Genomic DNA, 25,746 nt, shown 5'->3' with positions numbered 1-25,746 from the left:
TTAAATCTTTCTCTACAACTGGCTGACACTGAAATTACTTGACAAATAATGCAACATTAGTAATGATTTTTTATGCAACCTAATATTAAAAAAAATAACAATAAATCATTTTTAATGTAATCCTAAAATTAATGTTTAAAGTAAATGTGGGGAAAATAGTAATAAACGTATATGCACTAAGGAAGTTTTGTATAAACAAAGCAAAAACAATTACTCAACATAAGACAAAGTTAAGAAAGGCTTTGAATAATGAAGGGATGGCATCCATACACGAAACAGCACTTTTACTGGAAATACTTACTGGAATGCGTATTTGTGTAAGTGTGGTACGTTGGTGCGGTGGTGCGGAGGTGCCGGTGGTCGGTGCGCGGGCGCACGGGGCCGGCGCCGGCGCGGGCGGGGGCGGACCTGTTCAGGCAACGGTGTCGCAGGCACCGCACGCTAGTTCTCAGTCCTTTCGCGGCGGCCAACGGTATTGCATGTGCCGCTAGCTGCTACGCACCAAATAAACATCAACAACGCGAGGAAACTTGCCGTGAAGTGTGATATGATGCTGACTTGTGTGTTTTAAAAGACAGTGAAAAGTACGAACAGAAGGATCGAGTGCAGTGTACAATAACGCCCGAAAATGCCGAAAATTTTCCTGATAAAGAAGAGGCTGCATGAGCAGCAATTGGGATTGCAGGAAGGGCAGGAGTTTCTATCTAATAAAGCGGACCCCTTATGCCCCGGCTCACCCCTTGACGATGGTCCTATACCACTCCTTTCTAAGAAAGACAAGGAATGCGTTGGTAAGTTTTTTAAATATTCATATCTAAATAATGCGCTGCCCATTTATCAGAAATCCTAAGTTATATATAAAATATATATCAATTGCTTCTTATATCAAAATAAATTATTATTCCCATCCATCCCAAATAATTATTTGTACATTAAAAGATATGTTCTACAATTTAACATCACATCCATCTTTTCATTCTTATTTAGGCTGCTAATCAATACCGGCTTTATTAATACAATTTGCAATATTGCCATCTGTAAATACTTCTTTTCCTCCATATGTTTTGCCAAATCGAACGATACTTTTTTTAGTTCTTCCATAACGGCCACTTGCTTGCCCAAAAAAACACATGTTCGTCTCGCACTTGAACAGAATCCTGTTCTCGGCTATGCTTTACCAACGAACGTCTACCTGAGATCATTTGTGTGACTTGCGTGATCCTAATCTGTCGCAGCGTATATTAAAAGATTTTGTAGGGTAGATTTTGTAATAATCAAATTTGATTTGATTATTTAACAGCTTTCCAAATTCTTTGAGTTCTTGTAGTAATTTCTGCAATATTATAAATTAACATATTATATTCTGTAACTTAAACTTAATTTATTCATATTTCTAAAACAATAACAATAAAAACACCTTGTGGTTTGACCCTCATCTTACGTTTTAACGGTCCCAGTCAACAGGTAGTTACCTACCAAACGTGAATCACTGATATAACTGTCGTGTTTTTGCGTATTTCCACGAAATGTTTACTCTCGTTTATATGCTAAAATTTTGTGTGCATGTTTAGCTCTAATTTATTTTTTCTCAAAAATATAAATTGTAGTCAAGTCAGCTTGTTGTCAAGAGCATTAGTATTTAAGAAATAAGAAATATTTATCATATTCACCATAACAACCCATTAGCGTACTACTACAAGGCATAAGGAATCTGGTTCTCTTCCCTAAGAATATGCGAAAAGAATAAGGAAAGGGTACCATTAGCACGCTATCAAACGGCTTGGTAATTTGGTATTATTTCAACCTTTTCGTCTCTTGTACTGAAGTATTTTACTTTATTCTTGTTATGTTTCTACTATTATAATACCCAGGAGATGAAATGTAGTGGTGAGATAACATATTATATTCTTACCAAATAGTTGGTCATATTTACGGTACAAATTTTTAAGTATGTACGCACTTGAAAAAAAATATGACTAAAGATTTTAGACGATTATAGTCACGACCTAAAACTTCCAAACAAGATTAGCATCACGACCGTGAAAACATGTCACATGATTTAGGTAAAAAGTATAAAATATTTACTTTGTGAACTAAACAAATTAACAACAATATTTCTGTTTAAAGTAGTTCCTTTTATTGAAATAACTACTGAAAATCTGGATGTAATTAATTTTGTTGCATTGAAATTAACATGCTATAAATACAGGTTGGGTGAACAAAGGTGAACAGTATTAAGTTAATATTAAAAACAGTTTGTTCATTAGAATTATGAACTTCATAACTGACCCTCCCAATTGATTTTACAAAAGTATAAAATGTTATTAATTATGTTATGTATTGATTGCATTCATAATCCAGTACATTTATGATCCCCTTGTAAAGATATTTACTTTATAATATTTTGTAATGTAATCAGTAGCATATGAACATTACATAAAAAAAAAACATTTAAAACTCCTCACTCCTTATTCAAGTATTTCCCTTGAGTCTTGAATGAAACCTATTTGACCAAAATGAGCCTTTCAACATACCTCATGCATTTCTTGATGCACGCATATCTTTATTTTCTTATATAAATTTTAATACCTGCGTATCGAGTGTGATGAACGCGATAGGAATTAACCGGATGATGTAGTAGGTGTCAATGGTTGCGGCACAATGGCGCGGCTTCCGGTCATCGCATCGCTTTGTATTTAGGTTAGTCACCGCGATCTCTGCCGCCATTTCAATATAATTAACATTGCCATTTAAATACGCATATAGCTTGATCTCTATATTAATTTCTTTAAAGAACTTAGTATATATTTTCCTAAATAAAGTAAAATTATATTAAAATGTTCAGAACAGTCGAATTTAAATATCGCAACTACTAAAATCTATTTGAAGAACCGCATTTGTTAATTTTTGAGTATTTCCTTCAATTTCTTTTTCAAACGCTTATCTTCTTTATCTCTTTCTATTTTCTTTTTATCTTTTGTTCTATAAAGTTTGAGTATGGAACTTTCAATGCATTTGATACTCTCGATATTATCAACAAAATTCTTATGTCAATTATATGAATGACACGTTAGTCATTTAGTACTAGAATATATTGGTACATGAAAACGATCAAGATGCGCCTTCTAAAATCTAGCATCCAGACACCATGCATTTGTTGTTCTACTAGATGGAGACGGGTCTGGAGAGACAGTCAATATTGACATTGACTATTTCTCAATATATAATGGTATTCCTTTAATTCCCTATTTGTAATTTTTTATCAATATAGATGACAGTCAATTATGGTTATCCTTTTTTAAAATTATAAAACTTTGAATCGTTTTCCGAAGGTTGCATATATTGCAGCAGGTAAATTTGGCCATAGGAATATTGCAAAGGTAAGACATATAATTACAAAACTGTACCATAAACTATGTACATATCTGTCACGCCTGTTTTTTATTAGAGAAGGCAGAAACAATGGAATGCAAAATTCTCAGATTCAAATAAGCCCTTTTGCTTCCTTCCCATTCATCAATCCTTTCATACACGCTCGCCGGTCACAGGTACTTTTAATTTGGACCCTTCTTTAGCACGTCGCCTATTTGATCGACATATGTCCATCTAGTGCGGCTATATATAATATTAGAGATAATAATAAACTAAAAAATAATTAATAATACATACTTGTATAAAAAATTGCTACACACAATAAAACACATTGTCACGATAAATTATTTTGTTACACTAGTCGATGCAACAAATGAGTGCACCGTTAACCCGTATGTCGATCGTTTATTCTAAAGGGCACAAAAATAGAGATAAAGGGCATAAAAATAGCAAAAACTCAACAGCAATTACAGGTGCTTTTTCACCTGTGCGAAAGGGCGACACGAAGGTCGGCGCTTGACAATGTGCGGGGTGTAGTTAAAAATAGGGGACGGGAGCAAAACATGATGGGGTTATTAAATATTACCATACGAATAATTACTTAAGTATATAATTTATACAACCTTTGTATGTATCCTTTTTTTATACTATGATAGAAAGCAAGTATACGTCCTGATGGTAAATGGGAACTGTAAGACCAGGGATGTCAAACGCACATTGCCGACCTAGTATCTTTACCAACCGGCTACAAAAAGAAGGTCTTATTGCGATTATATTTTTGTGTACGATAAGCATTATCTTCACCAATACTAAACTGATTTTATTATTCCATTTTAATCGAACAGTTATTTCTGTATTTGTCCTGTACTAAAGTTATAAGGTTATTTCAATCATAATCTTTTTGGTGGAGCAAAAGTTACTAAAGAATAAAATTCAAATAGGTATTATGTTTCAATAATTGCAATGTATCGATTAGTTGAAAAAATTAACAGTAAAATCATTACATATATGTAGGTATATTGTATCATTAACACTAATTGTTCTTAATTGTCATAAAATAAGTTGAATTTTTACGAATTGAAACTACTTCCAATTAAGAATGAAAATTATATAGTAACATTCATCATTTAATTAAAAAATTTAATACTTATATTTATACTTAATTGATTATTAATGTATTATTTAAAAGTAAACACTACTTATTAATTAATGAAACATTTTTAATACAATAACGAACCATTTAATCGCCACAAATTATGCCTAATAACCTTCAATGAAAAAGACATCAACGAGATTCATGCGTACTACGCTCGCTAGAAATTGATTCGTAAAAGTCATTCGATATTTAAAATATTTTTTTTAATTTAATTCTTAATCGTATATATAATAAGCGATGTTTTTATGTATTACTTACTTACTTTTTATGACTATTCATATAAAGTAAGATATATGAATAGTTATAAAAATACCCTTTAGTACCCATAGCATAAAAATTGCTTACATTGGAATTAAATTTTTACTACTTTCATCAACACATTTATACATATTATGTGTATATATGATTTTTTGAGGTGTCTTTTTTTATATGCAATAAAGGCGATTTAGATTTTTTTTATTTATTTAAATAACTATATTGACCAATATGGAACATGGTGTAAAAAGCGGACTTAATGCTAGTATATAAAAAACATCGAATGAATGAGTATACTTTATTTGCATTATACAATATAGGAAATAAACAAGACAATTTACAAACATAACGATACAATTGTATAAGTACAGTAAGGCGGTCTTATTGCTGAGAGCAATCTTTTCAAGACAACCTTAAGGTAATGGACTAATTGTTGTACAAGTAGGTATAATAGTGCTTTATAATTAATTAATAAAAACATTATATATTATATATACATATATAAATCATTATATATACATTTGATCAAAAGCAGTTCAATAATTTAGTTTTGAAATCAAAATAAATGGTTTAATAAATGAAAAAAACAATCTTAAACTATTGCAGCTATATTACACGATTACGTCATCAATTCTGAAACAATTTTATTACTTCATCGATAGAATTATAGCTGTAATTGTCCTATATTGATTTTGTGGTGATTGCATCTCTTTCTCTTCTAAACTTATAATTCCGCGTTCTAAACTTAGATATTTTTAATATATGTGTCTACGAAACATTTCATCAATTTTAGCGTTTTTATCCACGCTTATATTCAGTAACTTCTTTGAAATATAGCTGTCATTTCTATACTTCTTTGTCAATGATGATAATGATGACCAAAAATGTCTGGACCATATCACATATCGTCATAGTCGTAGAATACTGACGGATCTGACAAAGATTACATATAAAGATCCGTCAGTATTCTATGACTATGACGATATAAGTATGTATTAAATTTAATTAATTGTGACAATATACCTACTTAATATAGACACAAAGATCAAATGCAAAATTCATTACTATTTCCTTAAGAAATTATGTGCATATAATTTGTGTAATTAAGAATCAATGTACCGACAGGTTAATTAAAAGGTGATTGAACGTTTGTCAACTACTAAGTACAATTTACAGTTGTTAACAATAGTATTCGTAACATGTTAACAGAGATTTAAAAGAGTTACTGTTTAGTTTCTTGCGGACTCTTCTTAACAGATAACAACTTTCCGAAGCCTGCATTAATAAAAAATTAAAATTTAAAAGTACTTGTAAATAAATTTATTTGAATAAAGACGATTTTAATTTGACAACACGCCAAGATACTTCGAAAAATATATATACCTCCTTTTTAAACGAGAGTTGTACAGAAAACTAAATCTAATGTGTTTAAATTTACCGACACTTTATTTTGTTATAGTAAAAATTATCAATGCAACCTATTAGTATTAACGAGTGCGCAGGCGCATCAAATAACATGACATTCGTTATTTAAACACGCATTAAGGCCAAGGGTCTCAGATCTTTTGATGACACAATGACAATTTCAAAATATTTTATGTAATAATTATATTTATTGGCGAGTACTTATTTTATAAAATAACCGTAAATTATTTAAATGCCATGTCTGTTTAAACGTGTCGCTCATGAATGTTGTATGTGAAATCTCCAATACTTAGTAGTAGTGTAACTTCAGTAAACAAAATACTGGATTACGATATGGTCATCCGAATTTTAAGTCTTTGTAATTTTTTTTTTCTATTCTTAATTAAGTAATAATACTAAATATATCAATGCAAGAAGAAATGTTGACATTAACTCCAATACCTCACAATTTATTGTATCGTTTTTAAAACTTATGTTTATTTTTAACATTACACATATATATATATATATATATATATATATATATATATATATATATATATATATATATATATGTGTGTATAACGGGAAACGAACGCCTCTTGAAGAAGAAGCAAAATATAATTGAAACAATATATAAAATATATAGTTTTATATATTCATAAAATATATAGTTATCATATTTTGACCGCAGTAATCATCATCATCAAATCAGCATTTAACAGTCCACTGCTGAACATTAGCCTCCCACTTGGGGGGTTTTTCCAGTAGTTGCCATGTTTGGCAGGCAGGTTGGCAATCGCAGTTAGACTTTAGAGACATTTAGAGACATACTGCTGCCCATCCCTCGCCCTTAGTCGATTCTTACGACACCCATGGGAAAGGAAGGGGTGGTTTATTCTATGCCGATACCACACGGCAATAGCGTAGTAATAATAAACTGATATTCTGTAAGCGACGGCAACGGGTCTTCTTACCCGCCATATAAAAGTGGCGGGTCAAGTAGGAGCCTCGGAGCGAACCCCACTATCCCGGCTTCAACTCTGGAGACCACAACCTCCAGGTCACTGGGTAAACCCAGTATTATAGAATTATATTACGCCACATAAACGGCGTAGTACAAGACATTTCAGTTTTCTAAAATGATGACTTTAGATGTCGCCACTCGTTAACAAATACTAGAAGTAATAGTATATAATTATAACTACTTAATGATGCAACGAATTAATACTGACTCGGCTTCCCTGATTGCAAACTCGATTCCCATTAAGTATAAATATTTATATTTACGCAAGTGATTGTTTGTACTAGGCGTTTTTTTAGTGCATTATTTACACGTATTTAGTAAATTATTTAAATATATTTTAGAACATAATTTTTCTTAGTTTGTATAGTAATCTGATTCTCTTAAAAACAAACCTCGTACATTTAATATTGTGAAAAGTTATTCGACCAAAGTCCTTCCATATTTTCTATTGACGTATCACTTGTCAATTATCACAAAATATTATCCGTTATATTTTTCTGTATTATGTTTTGTATATAAAAATATTATATTTATTACTTATATAATTAAATTAACTATTAACAAATTGTACAAAATATTATAGATTAAGACGATTTGATGATATTACGATTTAACGAATATAAAATCGCCACCATTTAATACATATATAAATGGCTTTACCAATTTAGTCGCTACGCAAAAAAGCATTGTGGTTTCATTATGGAAATCTAACGACTGGGCTGTTATTAATTTTTTTAGTTATTTTTATCTTTGTATTTTTATTATTATTACTCCTCGTAAGAAGGTGTCGCCCTCTGGTATTAAGATTTTTATCGGATAACGGCTAAGGGCTTTACGTTTATATATTCTCAGAAGCATAAGTAATATTCTCGAATTAGATTTTGTTATGAATGTAAACCTAGAATAATTACTAATACATATTAAATATGTATAATGTGTACTCACAAATATATAAATAAATTTAGAGACACAAAGCTTTAATCTAGTAAAACACCTACGATATAAAATCGATGTATACCTACATAAAGCAATAAACTCAAACGAGACAGAGTGACCACAGAATAACCTTTACAAGTAAGCAAAATAAAAAGATAAAAACGATAAGAAAAATGAATGCATGAAAATAAAACACTATCGCATGTTGCTATTATTGAACTGCAAAATCTGCATCTTTATGAATAACCGAAAAAGAAGCAATGCACTACCATGTGGCCTATTGTATTCCGGCCATTGTTGTAGTTTCCTTTTAAAGGTTTGCAGTTTTAAAGCGTGATCGTAAAAAAAAACGATTATACTAAGAATAGGCTCCATAACATTGGTCAGTTATAATTATAAGTTTTAACGAAATTATTATTATTATATTCCCTCTTTAATTTGGAAGAATAAATTTTAATTCCATGATATTATGAATAATATATTTTATTATGTACTAGCTGTATACCGCTGCTTTGCCTGCGTGAATGAGTGTATAAACTAACTATTTATAATAGTTTTTACATGAAAGAGTAACAAACATCCATTCGCCCATCGTTAAAAATTAACACATTTATTATATTTATAGGTTTTGAAAAAAGTATAGAATATATACAAATATATAAAGGGTATCGAAATAAAAAATAAAACTTAAATGTCAATGAAGTTGATGGACGACCTGATGGAAAATGCAAACTATCGTCTACAGATATAAAAAGGAGCCAGCTTCACACGAGATGTTGCAATAACGAGAAGAGTTCCTGAAGAGTTGGGTCTCCATACCCTATAATTTAAACATAGCATTCAAACAAAGATACTTGATTGATGAATGTGTAGATTTTATAAATCATTATTATAGAGCATCTTCGGTCACATCTTATTACTTGAATAAAAGCCGACATATATTATAATACAATTTACTTGTGATCTTCGTTCGGGTAAATTGGTGAGATCTTATGTATTAAGCAATACTTACTCATCTCTAGAACCCACGCATATATGTAGGTTACATTGAGAGGGTCTTCTCTCCATATTATGAAAATCATGATTATGGTCATTGTTAGTAATTTTAATCATATAGAAACGATATCTGCATATATTTATCAGTATATACATTTATATGTACTACTTATTGTAAATTTTCATAAAAGCTTCTTTCTATGCAAATGTCCATAAATTATATCCTTACTATTATAAATATGAAAGTGAGTGTGTTTGTTTGTTACTTTATAGCACTATAATGGCTTAATGAAATTTGGTACATATATACATATAAATACGTATATTATAAAGAATGACGAAGGCTATAGTTTACTTTTATTGCTTATCCCGGTCACGTGGACGAGGTAAAGGGCAAAAACTAATATCCTTATAAAAGAGACAGTATATTAATATGTCTCGAGTTTTCAACAGTTAACATCCGCCATTGCTACATAACACGCATAACCATAGGATAGTCAAATACGTCGAAATTTTGTCTCAGTCATGTTGAACAAAAATAAAAGGGATAGGTATAGACGTTGGCGCAAGGTTGAACAAGGACTTGCCATTTATTTTTTGCGTTAAAAATCAAGATGTGTCGCACGTGACGTGTTGCAGGAATGTCCGAGGTCTTCGCACATGTTTTCGTAAATAAACGCTAGTTTTTTTCTATTAGTAATTCGCGGGTCTTCTTCATTTAATAACTTGTATGTTAGATAATATGGAAATTATAAACCACAAAACCGCTAAACGTAGTTGTTCTCCCATCCTCATTAAAATGTAACCGCAATGAAATTTCTTCTTTCAGAGCACACTTAATTTATTGTAATATAAGTCTGCATTAATGTGTATTTATAAATTTTTCATTACACATGAGTTATTGCTAAACAACAGATTTTTAAAATCCATCCATGGAGTATGTATGGGTAATACTCTAAAAATTAGGCTCTAAAATGCCATTTTCATGACAATGACATAACAAAGAGCTATGTATTTTCTGAACTGTCCTAATTATAAAAATGATATTCTTAAGCTTAAACATCTCTAAAATGTTATTTTCAATATGTTCATTTAAAAATCTATTATCAAAAACAAGTATATAAATTTTATTTTTAAATTTTATATTATAATATTGCAGAAGCTCCCCATTATCGAATATTATTTTGATTCTTTACAGATTAATTTATTTCAGTTTAGCTTAATTGTAGACCTTGAGTAGTTGGTTTGCGTCGTGGCTACAAAGCAATAGGGCCAGAAGTAATTAAGGTAAAAAAATACAAACCGTTTCCGACCCTGACTCACAAATCATTTCCCATGCCCACTGTTTTTTTTTATCTAACTCATATTCATAGCCGCAGTTCTAGGAAGTAGTTCATAGAGTAAGGATAATAGAAAATTATAGTTTGTTAATTAAATTATTTTATATATGTGTAATATATAAAATTGTTCCATTGTTTTTGCCTACCCTAATGGGAGACAGGCATGACAGACATGTATGTATGTAGTATACTATATATATAATATATATTATTATTAAGATTATTTATTCCATTTCTTGTTACTGTTACTAGCTACTGTCTTATTTCTTTTATATTTCTTGGAGGAGAAGCTTATCTGAGATTACTTTAACAAGAAGACCTTTAGTATTTTTTTTTTTTAATAAATTATATATTTTGTATTATTTTTAACTGATACAACGAAGAGTGTAGAAAAACATATAAAAAGAACTAACCATCGAGGACGAAATAATTGATGTTTGAGTGATATTGAGCCGATAAAAGGGATTTATAAAAGAAAAAGGCACCAACATTATAATATAATATAAAGTAAAATATTACTCGTTATTTACCTATGCTATTAGATGTAATTTAAATCAATGTATTAGGTAAAAATTAAATTGACCACATAACCGCTAGTCGTTTTTAAAATGCGAAATCTCATTACGTTTGTAACGACGGGTATTATAATGTGGTACTGGTATTTATATATCTATATATTTATGTATATCCGTGTTTATATAAATATAAGAAGGGTCGTACAGAAGCCCGTGACTAAAGCAATCAGTTATATTGCGGAAACAATAAGTCGCTTGCATGATGGTCATTATATTATAAAAGCCTATGAGAACCCTGCTTCGACCGCAGATACAGTTCTGCGTTTTAGTATGATATTGACAATAACGGTATACCAATTACACTGTATAGAGCGTAAATGCTACGTAATTATGTATTGACGTCATAACATTGTGTTCATAAGTACTTGTCTAACCGACAAGTAGTTAGTAGTAGTTTAAAACTACTTTTTTGTTATTATAGTTATATTTATATGCACTTAAATTTTATACATACTATTAAGTAAACACATATATACATACGTTTAACAATATACTGCTTTTGTTTGCTATTTTGGTTTCATTTCTAATTATTTTCTAATACGAGTATATATAATAGTATTAGTAAAAATTATGTAAAATCATCATTTCAGTTATTCAACAGCCTATATTAATCAACGGATAATCCGTTGATTTATATAGGCTGTGGTGATTAATTAAATTTTAATTCCAACAATATCTTAACTCTATACCAACTGTTATGGACTACTGCAAGTGTTTCTTACACTTATTTTCAATCAATCTATGTTTTTTTTTTATATATAAGTAGGCATGTTATAGTATTTCAATAAAATTCATATCACAGTTATGTCTTAAAATTTTCATTTCTCAATTTGTAATATGCGAAACAAAAATATTTAAATTTACCCGTTACGTAATAATACTTTTTATTGATGCAATATATCAAAATTTTAACATACATGTGTACGGTCATAATTACCTATTGCTAATTTAAACGTGCAAGTAACTTAAATAAAATTATAGTAAGTCTATACATAAAATAATGATATACAGACAATCGTGTTGAGCTGATACTTTTGATGCTACTATAATCTTTGGCGATATTTTTTATATCAACATCTAGTATCAAATTGACAGTCAGTTGTTATAAAATATTAATATTTTAAAATGTATGTGATACTGTCACAATGTTGCAAGTTATTGTATGTTATACACATAAATTGCACCACGGTCAAAAAATAATCCCTGTTGATATTATAAACGTGTAAATAAATTTGTTACCTAATGCTGACTCAACTAATCGTCAGGACATCTAGTAGATAGATATATATATGTATTATTTGTGATCGAGAAAAACATTGGCTACTCTTTATACCAAGTAATCAATATATTCTAGTCATACGGACAATCTCGTAGGCAAAACTACCATCGTATGATTAACTACATTACAGATTGTATTAAATTCACATATAATTTTGCCAAACTTAAAAATGAATAACATGAAGAAAGAATGTAGCAGAACTTCTACATACGGTTTTAGTATAATTACTTCTGTAACCACTTTTCTAATATCAGCTTCTTTCTAACCTATCTGTAGACAGACAATTTAGTATTTTCTATTGTAATAATCATCATTCATCATTACGAGCACTTTACCTTATCGAATGCATTAAGGACCACCTAGGACGAAAACGAAATCTTTATCTCGTTTTAAAACGAAAGCTTTCAAGTTATAATATAAACGCTTATGACTGCTACAATGAATAATCCGAAAGCCATAAAGTACAAGTATATACCCAAGGAATACGGTCAACATAAAAGAGAATTATATAAAAACAAAAAATGTTGCGTTATAAAGTTTAATAAAATAGCAAACGGTTAACGAAGCCTTACATCTTATAAACATAAGGTCATCTCCATTGTTGTGTCACGCGCAATAAAAGATAATCTTTTCGTGAGTTTTGGAGCAATTTACTGAGACCGCCCACGATCTTGTTCTTCAAAAAATAGTCATTTTATATAATGCATAAATTGCGAAGGTCATTATAAAAATAATGAAAATTTATCTATTGCCCTAAAACTTTTTTAAAAATCACAAATTGTCAAAAGTTCACATAATTCTTTATAATCTTAATTTACTTACCCAGGAAGAGAGATTCTCTTTACTTTTTAGATCGAGCAAGCAAATTCTCTGCTTGTCAATTTTCAATTTAGTTTAATTAGTCTAAGAAATAATTAAAAGCATTCAAAATGCATTCTTTAGTTACCCTAATACATTCACGAACAAGATTGCGTATTATTCTTATAAATAAGCTTATCTGATTCTATGTTGTAACGGATATTCTGTGCCTTTAATATTTTTACTATAACAAAATTTACTTTTTTTGGAATATCTATATATTTAGTAAAAACATCATTGTAGAGTTACATAAGTTCTTTCCAAATAATAATAATAAGAAGTTTATAAAATGTTTTATTAACACTTACTATTTCTAATACGTTGTGGTGATCCTTCTATGTCATTAAATTGATTCTATTCTTTAAATCTCTAATCCTACAAAAATTTCAAATAACGGTAACCGTTTTAACGGATAAACACGTAATAAAATTCGAGTTGCTCCCAAACTAGTATCCAATGAAAACAAGGCAGCCGATTGCCTTCTAGATACCGGATTTTTTCTATCGACTAGCTAAATAAGTCGATGCTAGCCTTGAACACTTCGCTAAACATATTTAGGTCATTAACCCTCGACAAATCTGGTTGTGATTCACACCGTGAACAAAATAATAATAAAGCGTTGAACAGTTTTTGCGACCGTTCGTTTAGACGACGTATTAGAATCGTCGTTTTTTATAGCACACAATTGGCGTTAAAAAATATACGGAAGGCAAGGTAAATACATTTTGTAGGCGGTGCGAGTCTGCGTAGGCAGACGTCGGTACCTACATAAGATTGAATCTCTCCAGCACCACAAAATAGTAAACCTAATGCTTTTTCTGACAGCCGTATTTTTCACCAATGCCATCAGTTATAACGTAGAATTTCGTAGGTATCTGGGTACGTAGGTATATTGCTCCAAAAGGAAACATAGTTCTCAAATTGTTGCATATCATAGATAATGTACTTACATGGAATCAATATGTACAATCAAGAGTATATATTATTATTATATCGGTCGTTAACTGTCCACTACCGAACATAGGCCTCCTCCATAAGAAGAGTTTTACCAGTAGTGGAACACATATACATATTTACATTAAATTATTATGTATTTAAACTAATGTTATTAAAATTATTAATTGGTTCTTTTTCATATACTTATTTGGTAAATTATAATTATAATAAAAAATATTAATTATATGTAATAATTATAACTACATAATTTTATTAATTATGATCACTTGGTGGTGGTCATGGTTTGACTCTAGTTTTTAATTGTAAATTAAATACATACCAACTTACATAGTATTATTTTTGTATTGATTTGATACATATATCTATTGAGACAATTGTTTAAAAGCGAGAAGTACAATAATTTACATTATCTTCTCCACATGCGGCCATGCATACGATAAACAACTCAAAAGCAAAAAAATGTCCTTCGACACGACCTTTTAACCGATTCTTGTGGCCAGTGCACACGCTCGCAAGTACCGTGCCGAGTACCGGGCTATCGGTACAGCTTATAGAAAAAAAGGCTTCAACGGAATTTTATATGCTCCGAGTTCGGAGCGGTTCTTCATAGCTGTCTTTCGTTTTATAATGGGTTTAAATGCTAACAGAGTCCGATAACCCCAGCACAAGGACACACTAGCTCGCCTATCCGTACTTCTTAGTTTTATTAATGGCGAGGTATGTTTTGCCGCCTCTTTATTGTCTACATACCTACTTATTATTTTACATATTATCTAGGAACTTGAATTTGTTAACAGAACAAGTCCGCTTGATGTCAGAATTAAACTGTAGTCTTGTAAAGGGCATGTTTAGTCATCACTTTTTTATCTAATTCTGTTATATAGTAACAATATTTGTATTGTCATACGAGTATTTTCATCAAAAAGCATGTAAAGATGAGAAACATTCCTCTGCATGCATTTTTAATCCATCATACTAACGTCCGCCAGACTAACACATGGCTAATAAATTTTTGTCCTCTATGGACAAAATGTCCTCATCCATGCAAATATGAGTAGCTGATGCAGGTGATACAATTACATGAAAATATAATACAAATAAAATAAGTGCAAGACAAAGTATAGGATCTCATATTCTTGAGAAATAGCAAAGCATATGGAACGAAATTTTTTAAAACTTACTGCTGTTTTGACTCAATTAGTATTGAACTATATATCAGTTATGATAAAAAAAATCCACTGAACAATCAAAACCCGTGTGCCGAATGTTTTTTACTACAGCAACGATCATGAACAATAAAAAATTCTTAAATCGAAGGCTATACAGTCGTCATGGCTTCATGGATTTGTATCACGCATTAAACAGTATCATTGTAAAACAATTTTGTACTTACAAACTGCAATTAATCATTCTGCCATTTCTGAATAACATTTTGTTTATGATTAATGTGTCGATAATTAACAACTAACATATCTAAAGCGTTATAATTATTATAACGCTTTACTTTATTATTATACCTATCTACATAATAAAACCTTAACACATTCTATGGTAAGTGTATATGTATATTAAGGTTATATACAATATTACAGATGTCAAAATGATGACGAAATCTGGCATTTTCTTCGCTCAAAGGATTAGTATAAGCATTGAACAGTAAGCATTTTAAAGACCCTTTCACAAGGTCCTAACTGTATATATCAAGAGTTTAATAGACCATGTCTGTCCCGTAATATTATCGAAATCATCATTTCACCTATGCTTTAGTCTATCACATCTTAGAAAGATTCTAGCTTGCTATATCACGCTAATAGACTTGATATAGAATTTTATCAAACAGTTAAACAAAAACTCTATAAAATATTACTTCTCTCGCTCTAATAAAGACCGTAAACAGTCTTCAATCAATTTTTTTTTTTTCAAATATCTCATATATTATATATAGACATCATCGAGTTACAATAGTATTATATTAATAAGATTTCCTTCTCTTGCTCTGGTGTATTGTTTAAGTCATTGCAGTGATGACAGGTTGTATTCTTACAAAATTAATAATAAGTATCTCCTCTCTCTAAAAACTTATAGAAGAATAATGGCTAAACTTACTCCTTTTAAAGAAAAATAATATGTAAATTAGACATTCATTTCCGTACTGTATTATTCTAGCAATAGTAATTTTGTAAGAGTTTTATAATTTACTAGCTCAACCACACCTGCGTGACCGGAATGTAATAACTGTCAACTATCTTATATCATTTTCTATACTGAATATTATATACTTATAGCCGATAGCAGTCAAAATATTAAGAATTAACTATCTAATCAAACAATCAAACTCACGTTTAAATTTATAGAAAGGATAATTTTTTTTTTATACAACTTAGAATGGCAAACAAGCTGACGACCCACCTAATGGAAAGTGGTAATCGTCGCCTATAGACATGAGTAGTACCATGGATATAACATAGTATACTGTTTCGTTCATGATACCCGCCATACGTTGCCATTCCTGAGGACTCAGGTGTTATTCCTCTGTACCCTGTAAATTCACGCCATATCCCACCCTTCATACCGAACCACAGCCATACAAACACAACTGCTTCACGGTAGAAACACGAATAGGACAGAGGTACTCAAACAATCGACTTTTGTACAAAGTCTTCCTCTGGTAAATTATGTTATATTCTTAAATATTACCCAACAAGCAAGTCTTATACTCATAGATGCCAGTGACATTTAGCATAATATGCTTTTAATTATCATAATAGGAAAACAGCATCTTGAATTTTATTCTCATTATATGTACATAAAAACTAACCAACATACTGATTTACCATTGCTAATTATTGCCAAAAAGTGACGCGAGGAAGGCAACGTTAATGGCCAAATAATGAGCGTTCGCTCACAAGGTTACCCGCACTGTTTCTTGGCAGGAAACGGCACTAACTGAATAGATATGGACATGGTAATTACGGAGCCTTGACTTACCGTTTTAGAATAAAAACCGCACTATTTAAATAAGCGATAAGAACAGTTGCAATTTGTAACATAAAATATGGTTCTGACTAATAAAGGTGATCGAATAATGACGAGTGTATGCGTATCAAGGAAGTTCTAGGTAATTATCTAATTCTAGAGATATAATAACTAAATACAGACTGACAGTACATTCTATCCTAAAGTAAACCGAATAAAGGTTAGTTAGAGAATTTGTGGTTTTTCTATACTATACCTGTATAATAAATAAAAAAAAGGAATATTATCCTCGCAAAAAGATTATTTTAAATCAGATCTCTATAATTAAAGACATTTCTTTTTTTTATAATTGTTTCTTGTTAAAAACAAATTTAAACAGATGTTTTACGTGCGACTACGAACACTTGAATAGAATATATTGATTGATGTTATGACGATAGCTTGAGCAACTTAGATCCCAAAAGATAACAGTTAAATAAACTCACGTTTATAATATTCGTTTCACACAAAAAAAAACTACTACAAACATTCGAATACGTTACATGGATAAAAGCCTGTTAATACGACAGCTTTTTAATGATTCGTCCTATAAATAGCGACGCATAATGGTTTGTCATTGGCAATATATCATAAACAATCACTTTTCACCAAGAGAGCTGTCTTCTGATTATTTATTCTTAGCAGTATTTATCTAACAACATTTATACATCGTTGATGTAAAAGTTTAACATCACCAACTCACCTTTTGAAATGACGAGTTTGATCCTCCTATAATACATACTTTTGTACATGAATGAGCGTTTTCTATATTAGATATTTCCAAAAAAATTATTTATGTAATCTAATACAAGCTAGTCTAGTCATACTGCAAGCTTTGGTTGCAACTAAGTTTGGATGCTATATCCAGGGCTATTTATTTCATGATTTAGTTTAACAAATCCTATAACGAACATTCCTCATTTGAATTCTCACGCACGGCGCAGCAACCATATGACATCTAAAGAATACTAATTAAGAACCCTGTTCTGGTTCTAAATGTCAAGTCGCGCGAACATAGGTGGAATTAAAAGTTATATAGTCTTATGACATTTCACCTTCAATTACTGCATCCATTTACACATACCTATATGCCTGTGATTTCTTACTTTGTTATTTCGAGTAACCCTATATGATAAATTAAAAAAAGTTATCATAACATCTCTGCTATTAGCTATACCTGCAGTAATTTTGTAATGTTCAATATGGGGCCTTAAAATCTTCTCTTTTAATAATTATAATTTAGTCTCCATAGCAGAAGCCTCTTCTTCCGTAAAAGGCAGCTTCTTCCGTAGTATGAACAATGAATCACTTTCCTAATTACTAACAGAAATTCGTGGTGATTTTAGAATACTCGTTACAAACTTTTTTATAGAAGTTAAATAATAAAAGAATTGTATCTTTATAAATTTTTGTCCAAAAATATTTCCGTCAATGCATTTATCAAAATCAGTCAATAAGTTACTCCTGTAATATTTTATCCAAATAAAACGTATCTATTTATAGAACTTTAATTTTTACCTTAATTTAAAAATATCCATCAACTTAAAAAAGAAAAGTAAAATTCATCAAACAGTGCACTATGGTTCTGCAGTTTTAAAAATTACAAGCCCACGCTCCATTCCGTCACGACTGCTTGCACAGACGCATACAATTACGAGCACCGGACAAAAAAGAGCCCCAACAATGCAGGCATCGTCCTTGAATCCCTAACAAAAGCCGAGAAAGGGCAAAGGAACTCGTTTGAGCCAACCTTGAGACTTTCACTGACTACCTACGCACTTTTGTTAAAATAGTGTATTTCTAGTAAAGCACAATTTTACACTTAATTTCATTTCATTATTACTCTATAATTAGTCTTAGTTTTTACTTCAACTATGTTGTGAACGTTTCCGTTTTAATTGAAATATATTATTTTTTATTTAGTCAAAATCGACGGTATATGTAATTTAGTCAGTTAAAATCATACCACGGCAGACAGGAAACATTTAACATTGACTGAATGGGTAAAACTCAGTGGTGTCAATGGATGGCAGATTTGGGTCGAGATTGAATTTGTCACTTTGTCCGCTAGCGCGCCAATTGTATAATAAATATACAACACACACACATAGAATTGTAGGCGTGTATGTGGAGGCGAGTATTACCGTTATGGAGGCACATACCAGTGACGTCAACGAGGCCTCATGCCTCCGACGCCACACGAATACGTTAGTAATGAGCCGAGGACGAATGTTCATACTGTTTACTTTAAAGTACATATATATAATTTTATTATTCATTAATTATAACCTAATAGAAATTTTCTAACCGTGTACATATTTCTTTACAGATCGTGATGTCTTTGGAGAGAATAATGGAACCAAAGGTGTACAAGATATACAAACAAAAGAACCAAGAAGATTCATTTCGTCAATTCTTGGAGGTGGTATTCCTTACGGTAGTCACAGAGGGCATGTCCTTACTCAAGCAGAACGTAAACAATACTTACCTGTAGTTACAGAAGATAAGAAAACTGATGACAGACCAATAATAAAAGAAGAAAAAGATGTCTTAGACAGTGAACCTATAGTTCTTCCATCTAGAAATACTCCTTCACCTGAATCAGTACCTTCACCAAGCATAGATAACAATGTAACATGTCAAAAAGTATCTGTTATCCAGAGAACACCGTCACAATCACAATTTCGTGATAATAAGAAAGAATTATCAGAAGTTAGTATTCCAGCAACACTTCCTGCAACAGAACCAGAACAAGACCAACCGATTGATTATGTCATAGCAAAAAAACGAGGAGAATCAGAAGATGAAGAAACAGAGAAAAAAATAAGAGAACAAAGAAGAACAAGTAGTTCAAAAATCGCTAATGGAATTTTAGCTAGACCTGTATTAATTTTGCGAAATTGCCCCGCCAGTAAAGTTCCCGGAATAATCAATGCTGCTGCAGGACATGGAAGGTCAACAGGAGGCAATGGTTCTTCTAGTGGTTCTAATAATAGTGGAAATTCGGGAAGTTTTAGCTCTGGAGGTGGTAGCACTGCTCCTTCTTCTGGAGGAGGTGGGGCAATTGGTGGGGGATCAGGAAGTGGTGGTAATGGCCGAGATGGTAGATCTAATTATGGCCCTAATAGTCCACCTACCGGGAGTCTACCTCCTTTTTATGAAACACTAGGACCCTCCTCAAAGGGGGGACAGAATTCTTTCAACGCCAATAGTAATTTTTCTAATGAATTCAATATTATAAACGGATTCAACATGGATTGCGAAAACAATGAAAATACTACAAATTTTCCGGAACAAAGTAAACAATATTCATTAATGCAGAATGCCCATTACGGTTTAGCTCTAAAAGACGAAGAAATTGATTATGAAAACAAATTAGAAAATTTAAGCGCAATTAGCAACTATCCAAATAATTTTGATGATTCAATGGTAGTAGATATGGGAGATGACGTTATAGATAATTATCAATTTTCTACCACTTTAACATTCTCAGGTACAAATGAAGGTATTTTAAGCAATTTATCAGATTCAACAGAAGACTTTGCAAATTTATTAAATAACCATGTTGAATCTATAACAGATTCAGAACTCAGAGAATCATCATCAATTACTCCGGACTCTGTTCACAATCCATTAGATATCGAGACGTTGGCAGAGCAGGTAAATTTAAGTAGACAATATTATGAAAAAGCCAATTATTTAGCATTTGCAAGTCAAGAGCAAAATCCATCTTATACTTTTGCTAAAGACCGTCCAGATTTACTGATGCAATTAAATCCAGCATTACTACAACATAACGAGGGTCAAATGCAACAGCTCCAAATTCACGTTCAGTTTCAGCAAAGGCCACAAATATTGTCTCCTGGCTTTCCATTCACTAGTCACTCATTGGAGTTGGATTCACCTACGGGTGTATCACTTCCTTCGCCTGGAGGGAACAATTCTTTGGATAGCAACAATCACATCGAGAACTCATCTCTCAGTCCAGCAGCTGCTGTAAGTCTCAAGAAAGGCTCTGTCAACGAGAGCAAAATGCAAATCTTGCAACATAGGGTAAGCATTATTTGATTTTAAGGCGAAGCTATAAATAATATTAGTAATGACAAAGAAATTTGATTATTAAAAGTCGTTCATTTGTAACGCTAAGCCTGAATCAACTATGCTTTAACTTACTGCATTTGACTTTTTATTTTTATTGAATTATATAATGGTAATAGCATTAAGCTCAGCCTTATAATTTAATAATGAATATTATATTTCTAATCTATAAAACATTTAAAAACAACAACTAATCATTTACATTTTTACAGCTGGGTTTACCTGCTGAACTACCATTGGAATTCATCAATGGTGGACATGGCGTAAAAAATCCCCTAGCGACTGAAGCTAATGCCCGACAAAGGGAAGAAGAAAAGAACAAACAAGTATTAGTTAGCGAAGATGATCCTACTAAGTTCGTTTGCAGGGTTTGCTCAAAGAACTTCAGCTTACAGAGGCTTTTGAACCGACATATGAAATGTCATTCAGATGTTAAGCGATACTTGTGCACATTCTGTGGCAAAGGTTTTAATGACACCTTTGATTTGAAACGTCATACCAGAACGCATACTGGAGTCAGACCATACAAATGCAATCTGTGCGAAAAATCGTTTACGCAAAGATGCTCACTAGAATCTCACTGTTTAAAAGTCCACGGTGTGCAGCACACTTACGCTTACAAGGAAAGGCGAACTAAGGTACGTATTTGTAATAAATTAAAGTGAATTTAATTAATATCTATACATATAATAAAACTGTAGAAGTCAAATGTCGGTACATAGAAAAAAATATGCTGAAAACCGAGTCAGGGGAATATTAAAAGTGAAATACATTATATCCAGATTTTTTCAAATTTTTTGTTTCTCTGTCTGTTTGCACAGGCTAATTTCTGAAACTGTTGGACCGATTAAAATGAAATTTTGCATGATCGTACCTTACATTACTAGTCAACTTTTAATCACGGAAAATTAAAGAGTTCCCGTGGAATAGTTAAAAAGCTATAGTAACTGATACGTCTTAGAACACAGCCTACTTAAGTAAAGTCATATTGGCCTAAGCCAAAGAGTGAGAACGACACATCATTAGTTAATTTTGGTCCCAGACATAAAAAAGGACATAGACGACGGTTACCACCTTCCATCAGGTAGGCCGTCAGCTTGTTTGCCATTCTATTTAAAAAAAAGTAGATACATACATCTACACATACTAAACAGGAATAACAAATACCACGCGGACAAAGTCGCGGATATCAACTAGTTTTTAAAATAAACATCTTAACAAAATACGTTCGTATGATGATACGACAATAAAATGTTACGATCATCACAACAACAATAATCGATTAATCTATATTCCCAGATAGGATAGTCTCCGAAATTCTACTTCAAACTAGTGGTGGAAAGACTATTTATTTATCGACTAAATTGAATTAAAGATCTTCATAGTTAAACTAAATTAATGAATATAGTAATTTAGACATTTAATTTTATACGTGAAAAATATTTTAACTACTAATTTCTGTAAATTTTACGATATTCCAAAAATTTATTGATAATGGAAATAACGGAACTAATATTATGCACTATATTTCTAGATGTACGTGTGTGAAGAGTGTGGGCATACTACTTCGGAGCCAGAGGAACACTACATGCATCTAAAGAAACAGCATCCGTACTCACCTGCGCTATTAAAATTTTACGACAAAAGGCATTTCAAATTCACAAACGCATCATTTGCCAATCAACTTCTTGGGCAGCTTCCCATGCCTGTTCATAATTAAAAAAATAACAATTTTATTTAAGAAATCAATTGGTTAATACTGGAACCGATTACAGCGCAAATTAAACAAATATCAGTTCTTCAGTAGAGACAATGGAATGAAGGGTACTTAATTACGAATTTAGTCCGTCCGATTTACTTTTATAAAAAAAATCGAAGTATTAGTTATTGGGATAGGCCCAGTGCATTCAGCTAAACTTGAAAACTTATGCATGCAAAAATATTTTAGTGTGTAATCGATGTCTTCCATAAATGTAGACATTCCGTTGTAAAACTACATATTTAAACGGTTTATATTAAACTACGGAACTATCCACCTTTTGTTCCCTTATATACCTTAATTTTTAACAGTCAATGTGAGAAATATCCATTGCCTACATGTTAGGCATGACTGCAAAAATCAAAGTATCGGGTATTATGTGCAATCTTTGGTGATGGTACGGGGTTATCACTTAAGTCTAGTTATAAGTTAGACTAGAATATGTAGCTTTAGCCTTTATGGATATTTCATAAAATCATACGTTTCATTTCAAACCAGCTAGGGTTAAAAGATTATTGTGTCAAATGAAATTGGACAAACGGATGGTGCTAAATTCTTATTTTGCTGACTTGAAATGAAACAATTATGGATCGGATGACACTTCTTGTCCGATCTATAAAACATATTAATGCTGATGAAGCATTAATGTAAATTAACTCCACAATAAGGAATTTCTTTCCTCATTTTAGTGATACTAGCTTCTAATTGTTTCTCAAACTAATAACACAAAATATGTCACAATTTTACGTGTACCTATAAAAATGTTATGTTTTTTCTTTGTTTGTACTTAGTGTTGAGATCGAAATTTTAAAATTCGGAATGTGCGCCCTGCTGTAGGGCTCACAATGTGTCGTACCAAGTTGAACTGCATTTCTAGAAATATTTATAATATTTAAATTAAAATTATGATCGAATACAGTCTGTGCTGTGAGTGTGTGTGAGAATTTTATCTATTGTGTAACTGAGTTATTTAATGTGTCGATTGTTGTATTATAATTTAATTTGATAGAACATCAAGTCGTTGTCGGGCAAGCGCTTCCGTTTCTAGAAAATAATGAAGACTAAGATGCTCAATTTATACATTTGCGCTCTCACAACGTTAGTTGTGGACAAAAATTAATAAATTGTAAATATGTCTAAATTTATATGGTAGTAAGTAGTGAAAATGAGAATGTAATACCTACATTAATTAGTGGTACCTAATTAGCACATATGAGATTTTTAAAAATGTAATGTTATAATATTTTGTACAATTCGCTAAGTTTTTATAGATCTGAATATTTATATTGGCTTATCATTGATTGAGTTTGACTATTTTATTATTGTGATAGCGCAATGCCTTGTTTATACTTGTTTGTTGCATTTACTAGCATTTTAAATCCATCAAACTGTAGTTTCATATTTAAGAAACAAACTCTGTTACTCTATAACGATAAGCAATATATCATGAATAAAACATATATATATTGTTTTATTCGTCCTACTAGCATTTAATTCTGTTCTTATGTCTCATAGATATGAATAATTTTCCCCTAAAAATAAATAGAACTTGAACTTCAATCGTCAAAAAAATTATATGGAATAAACACGGGAACAATTTATATCGACTACAATAAAAGATATTAAAATCAATTCAGAATTGGTGACGCTGTATCTAAACTATTTTTTTTTTGTAAACTTTCTGTTTTTATGACAATAACATATTAACGTTTAAATTATCACTGAGTAATATATTTTACTTAAAAAAGCATGCAAAGCCGAAACGGGTTGTTAGTAATGAATATAACAACAAAAAAATGCACAATAAAAGAATCTAGTTCTGTTAAAAATAGCTTATAATCAATCATTTTTGAATATTTATCTCCCATTCGACATGTTGATAGAAATCCACAAACAAAATTTGAACAACAGTTCATTTAAGAAAAATATCTTAAGGTACTTTCTTATCTAATAAAGATATTAATAAAGATATACTAGAAACTAAATTATTTGCCTATTATGAAAACGAACTGCCTTAATAGATATATAAATTGTTCAAGTTGTGATAAGTGGCTCTAATGATTTATATGATAGGTAATGGTATCTATTAGTTGATAAGGATCAAGAATAGTTGTTTTAATTAACAAGATGTATAAACAATACAAAGGGATTTTTAAAGCAAAAATCAATCGTTTTAAGTTGCAAGAATTTGAGGAGATTAACCTTATTATATATAAAGAAGCTCTCTATATATTATATTTAAATTAATTTTAAATAAAAATAAAACTGAACGAATTTTAATAAAATAGTATAAATGAGTAATAACTTTATCTTGCTCTTAAGTAACATTTTTCATAGTATTCCTAAAAAATGTTAATCCAGGATGCCAAGAACGCCGAGATTACTACCAGTACACAGCGTAAGTAATAGCAGTAAATACCTATGGCACAGTCCTACCGTTAGTTCAATCCCTTTATGTGTATAAGCATGACTCCTGGTATCATTTATATCCCTTGAGGTCAATATGAGTTCGTATAGGAATGTTTTATCAGAATCGGTTCGATTAAGCGAATAATAAAAGCTTGTTCCTTCTTTTGTAGGAAGTTATATAAAATATAGAAGCTTTTATTAATTGCGTTTGCCTTGCGGATTACCGCGAACTCAACTAGTGTATAATTTATTTCTGTTATTCAAATTGTAGGTGCTACACGATGTAGTTTGTATAGCGCCTGCTGTAAAA

The 25,746-nt window shown here is 31.1% G+C and overlaps 1 protein-coding gene across 2 annotated transcripts; it reads left to right on the top strand.

Moving 5' to 3' along the window:
* Positions 1-408: 408 nt before the first annotated feature.
* LOC113523613 (transcriptional regulator ovo) lies at positions 409-24,896 on the top strand. Of its 2 annotated transcripts, none has more exons than XM_026909609.3 (4): positions 409-791; positions 19,500-21,223; positions 21,481-21,906; positions 22,803-24,896. In XM_026909609.3, the coding sequence occupies exons 1-4, from the start codon at positions 629-631 to the stop codon at positions 22,986-22,988; spliced, it is 2,499 nt and encodes an 832-aa protein (XP_026765410.1). In that variant the 5' UTR covers positions 409-628; the 3' UTR covers positions 22,989-24,896. The 2 variants fall into 2 exon arrangements, with proteins under 2 accessions (XP_026765410.1, XP_026765411.1); XM_026909610.3 differs by having other exon boundaries at positions 410-791; positions 19,500-21,166; positions 22,803-24,895.
* The last annotated feature ends 850 nt before the right edge of the window (positions 24,897-25,746 follow it).

Source organism: Galleria mellonella, unplaced genomic scaffold, assembly GCF_026898425.1.
Source record: "Galleria mellonella isolate WM207_F2 unplaced genomic scaffold, CSIRO_AGI_GalMel_v1 utg90, whole genome shotgun sequence".
Classification (NCBI taxonomy): Eukaryota; Metazoa; Arthropoda; class Insecta; order Lepidoptera; family Pyralidae; genus Galleria; species Galleria mellonella.
The sequence above is the reverse complement of the archived record's forward strand: the minus strand, read 5'-3'. Positions and strand labels throughout refer to the sequence as shown.

Coding starts and splice junctions, on each gene's coding strand:
- LOC113523613 (XM_026909609.3), top strand. CDS start 629: ATGCCGAAAATTTTCCTGATAAAGAAGAGGCTGCATGAGCAGCAATTG. Junction 792..19,499: donor GAAAGACAAGGAATGCGTTG/GTAAGTTTTTTA, acceptor ATTTCTTTACAG/ATCGTGATGTCTTTGGAGAG. Junction 21,907..22,802: donor ACAAGGAAAGGCGAACTAAG/GTACGTATTTGT, acceptor CTATATTTCTAG/ATGTACGTGTGTGAAGAGTG.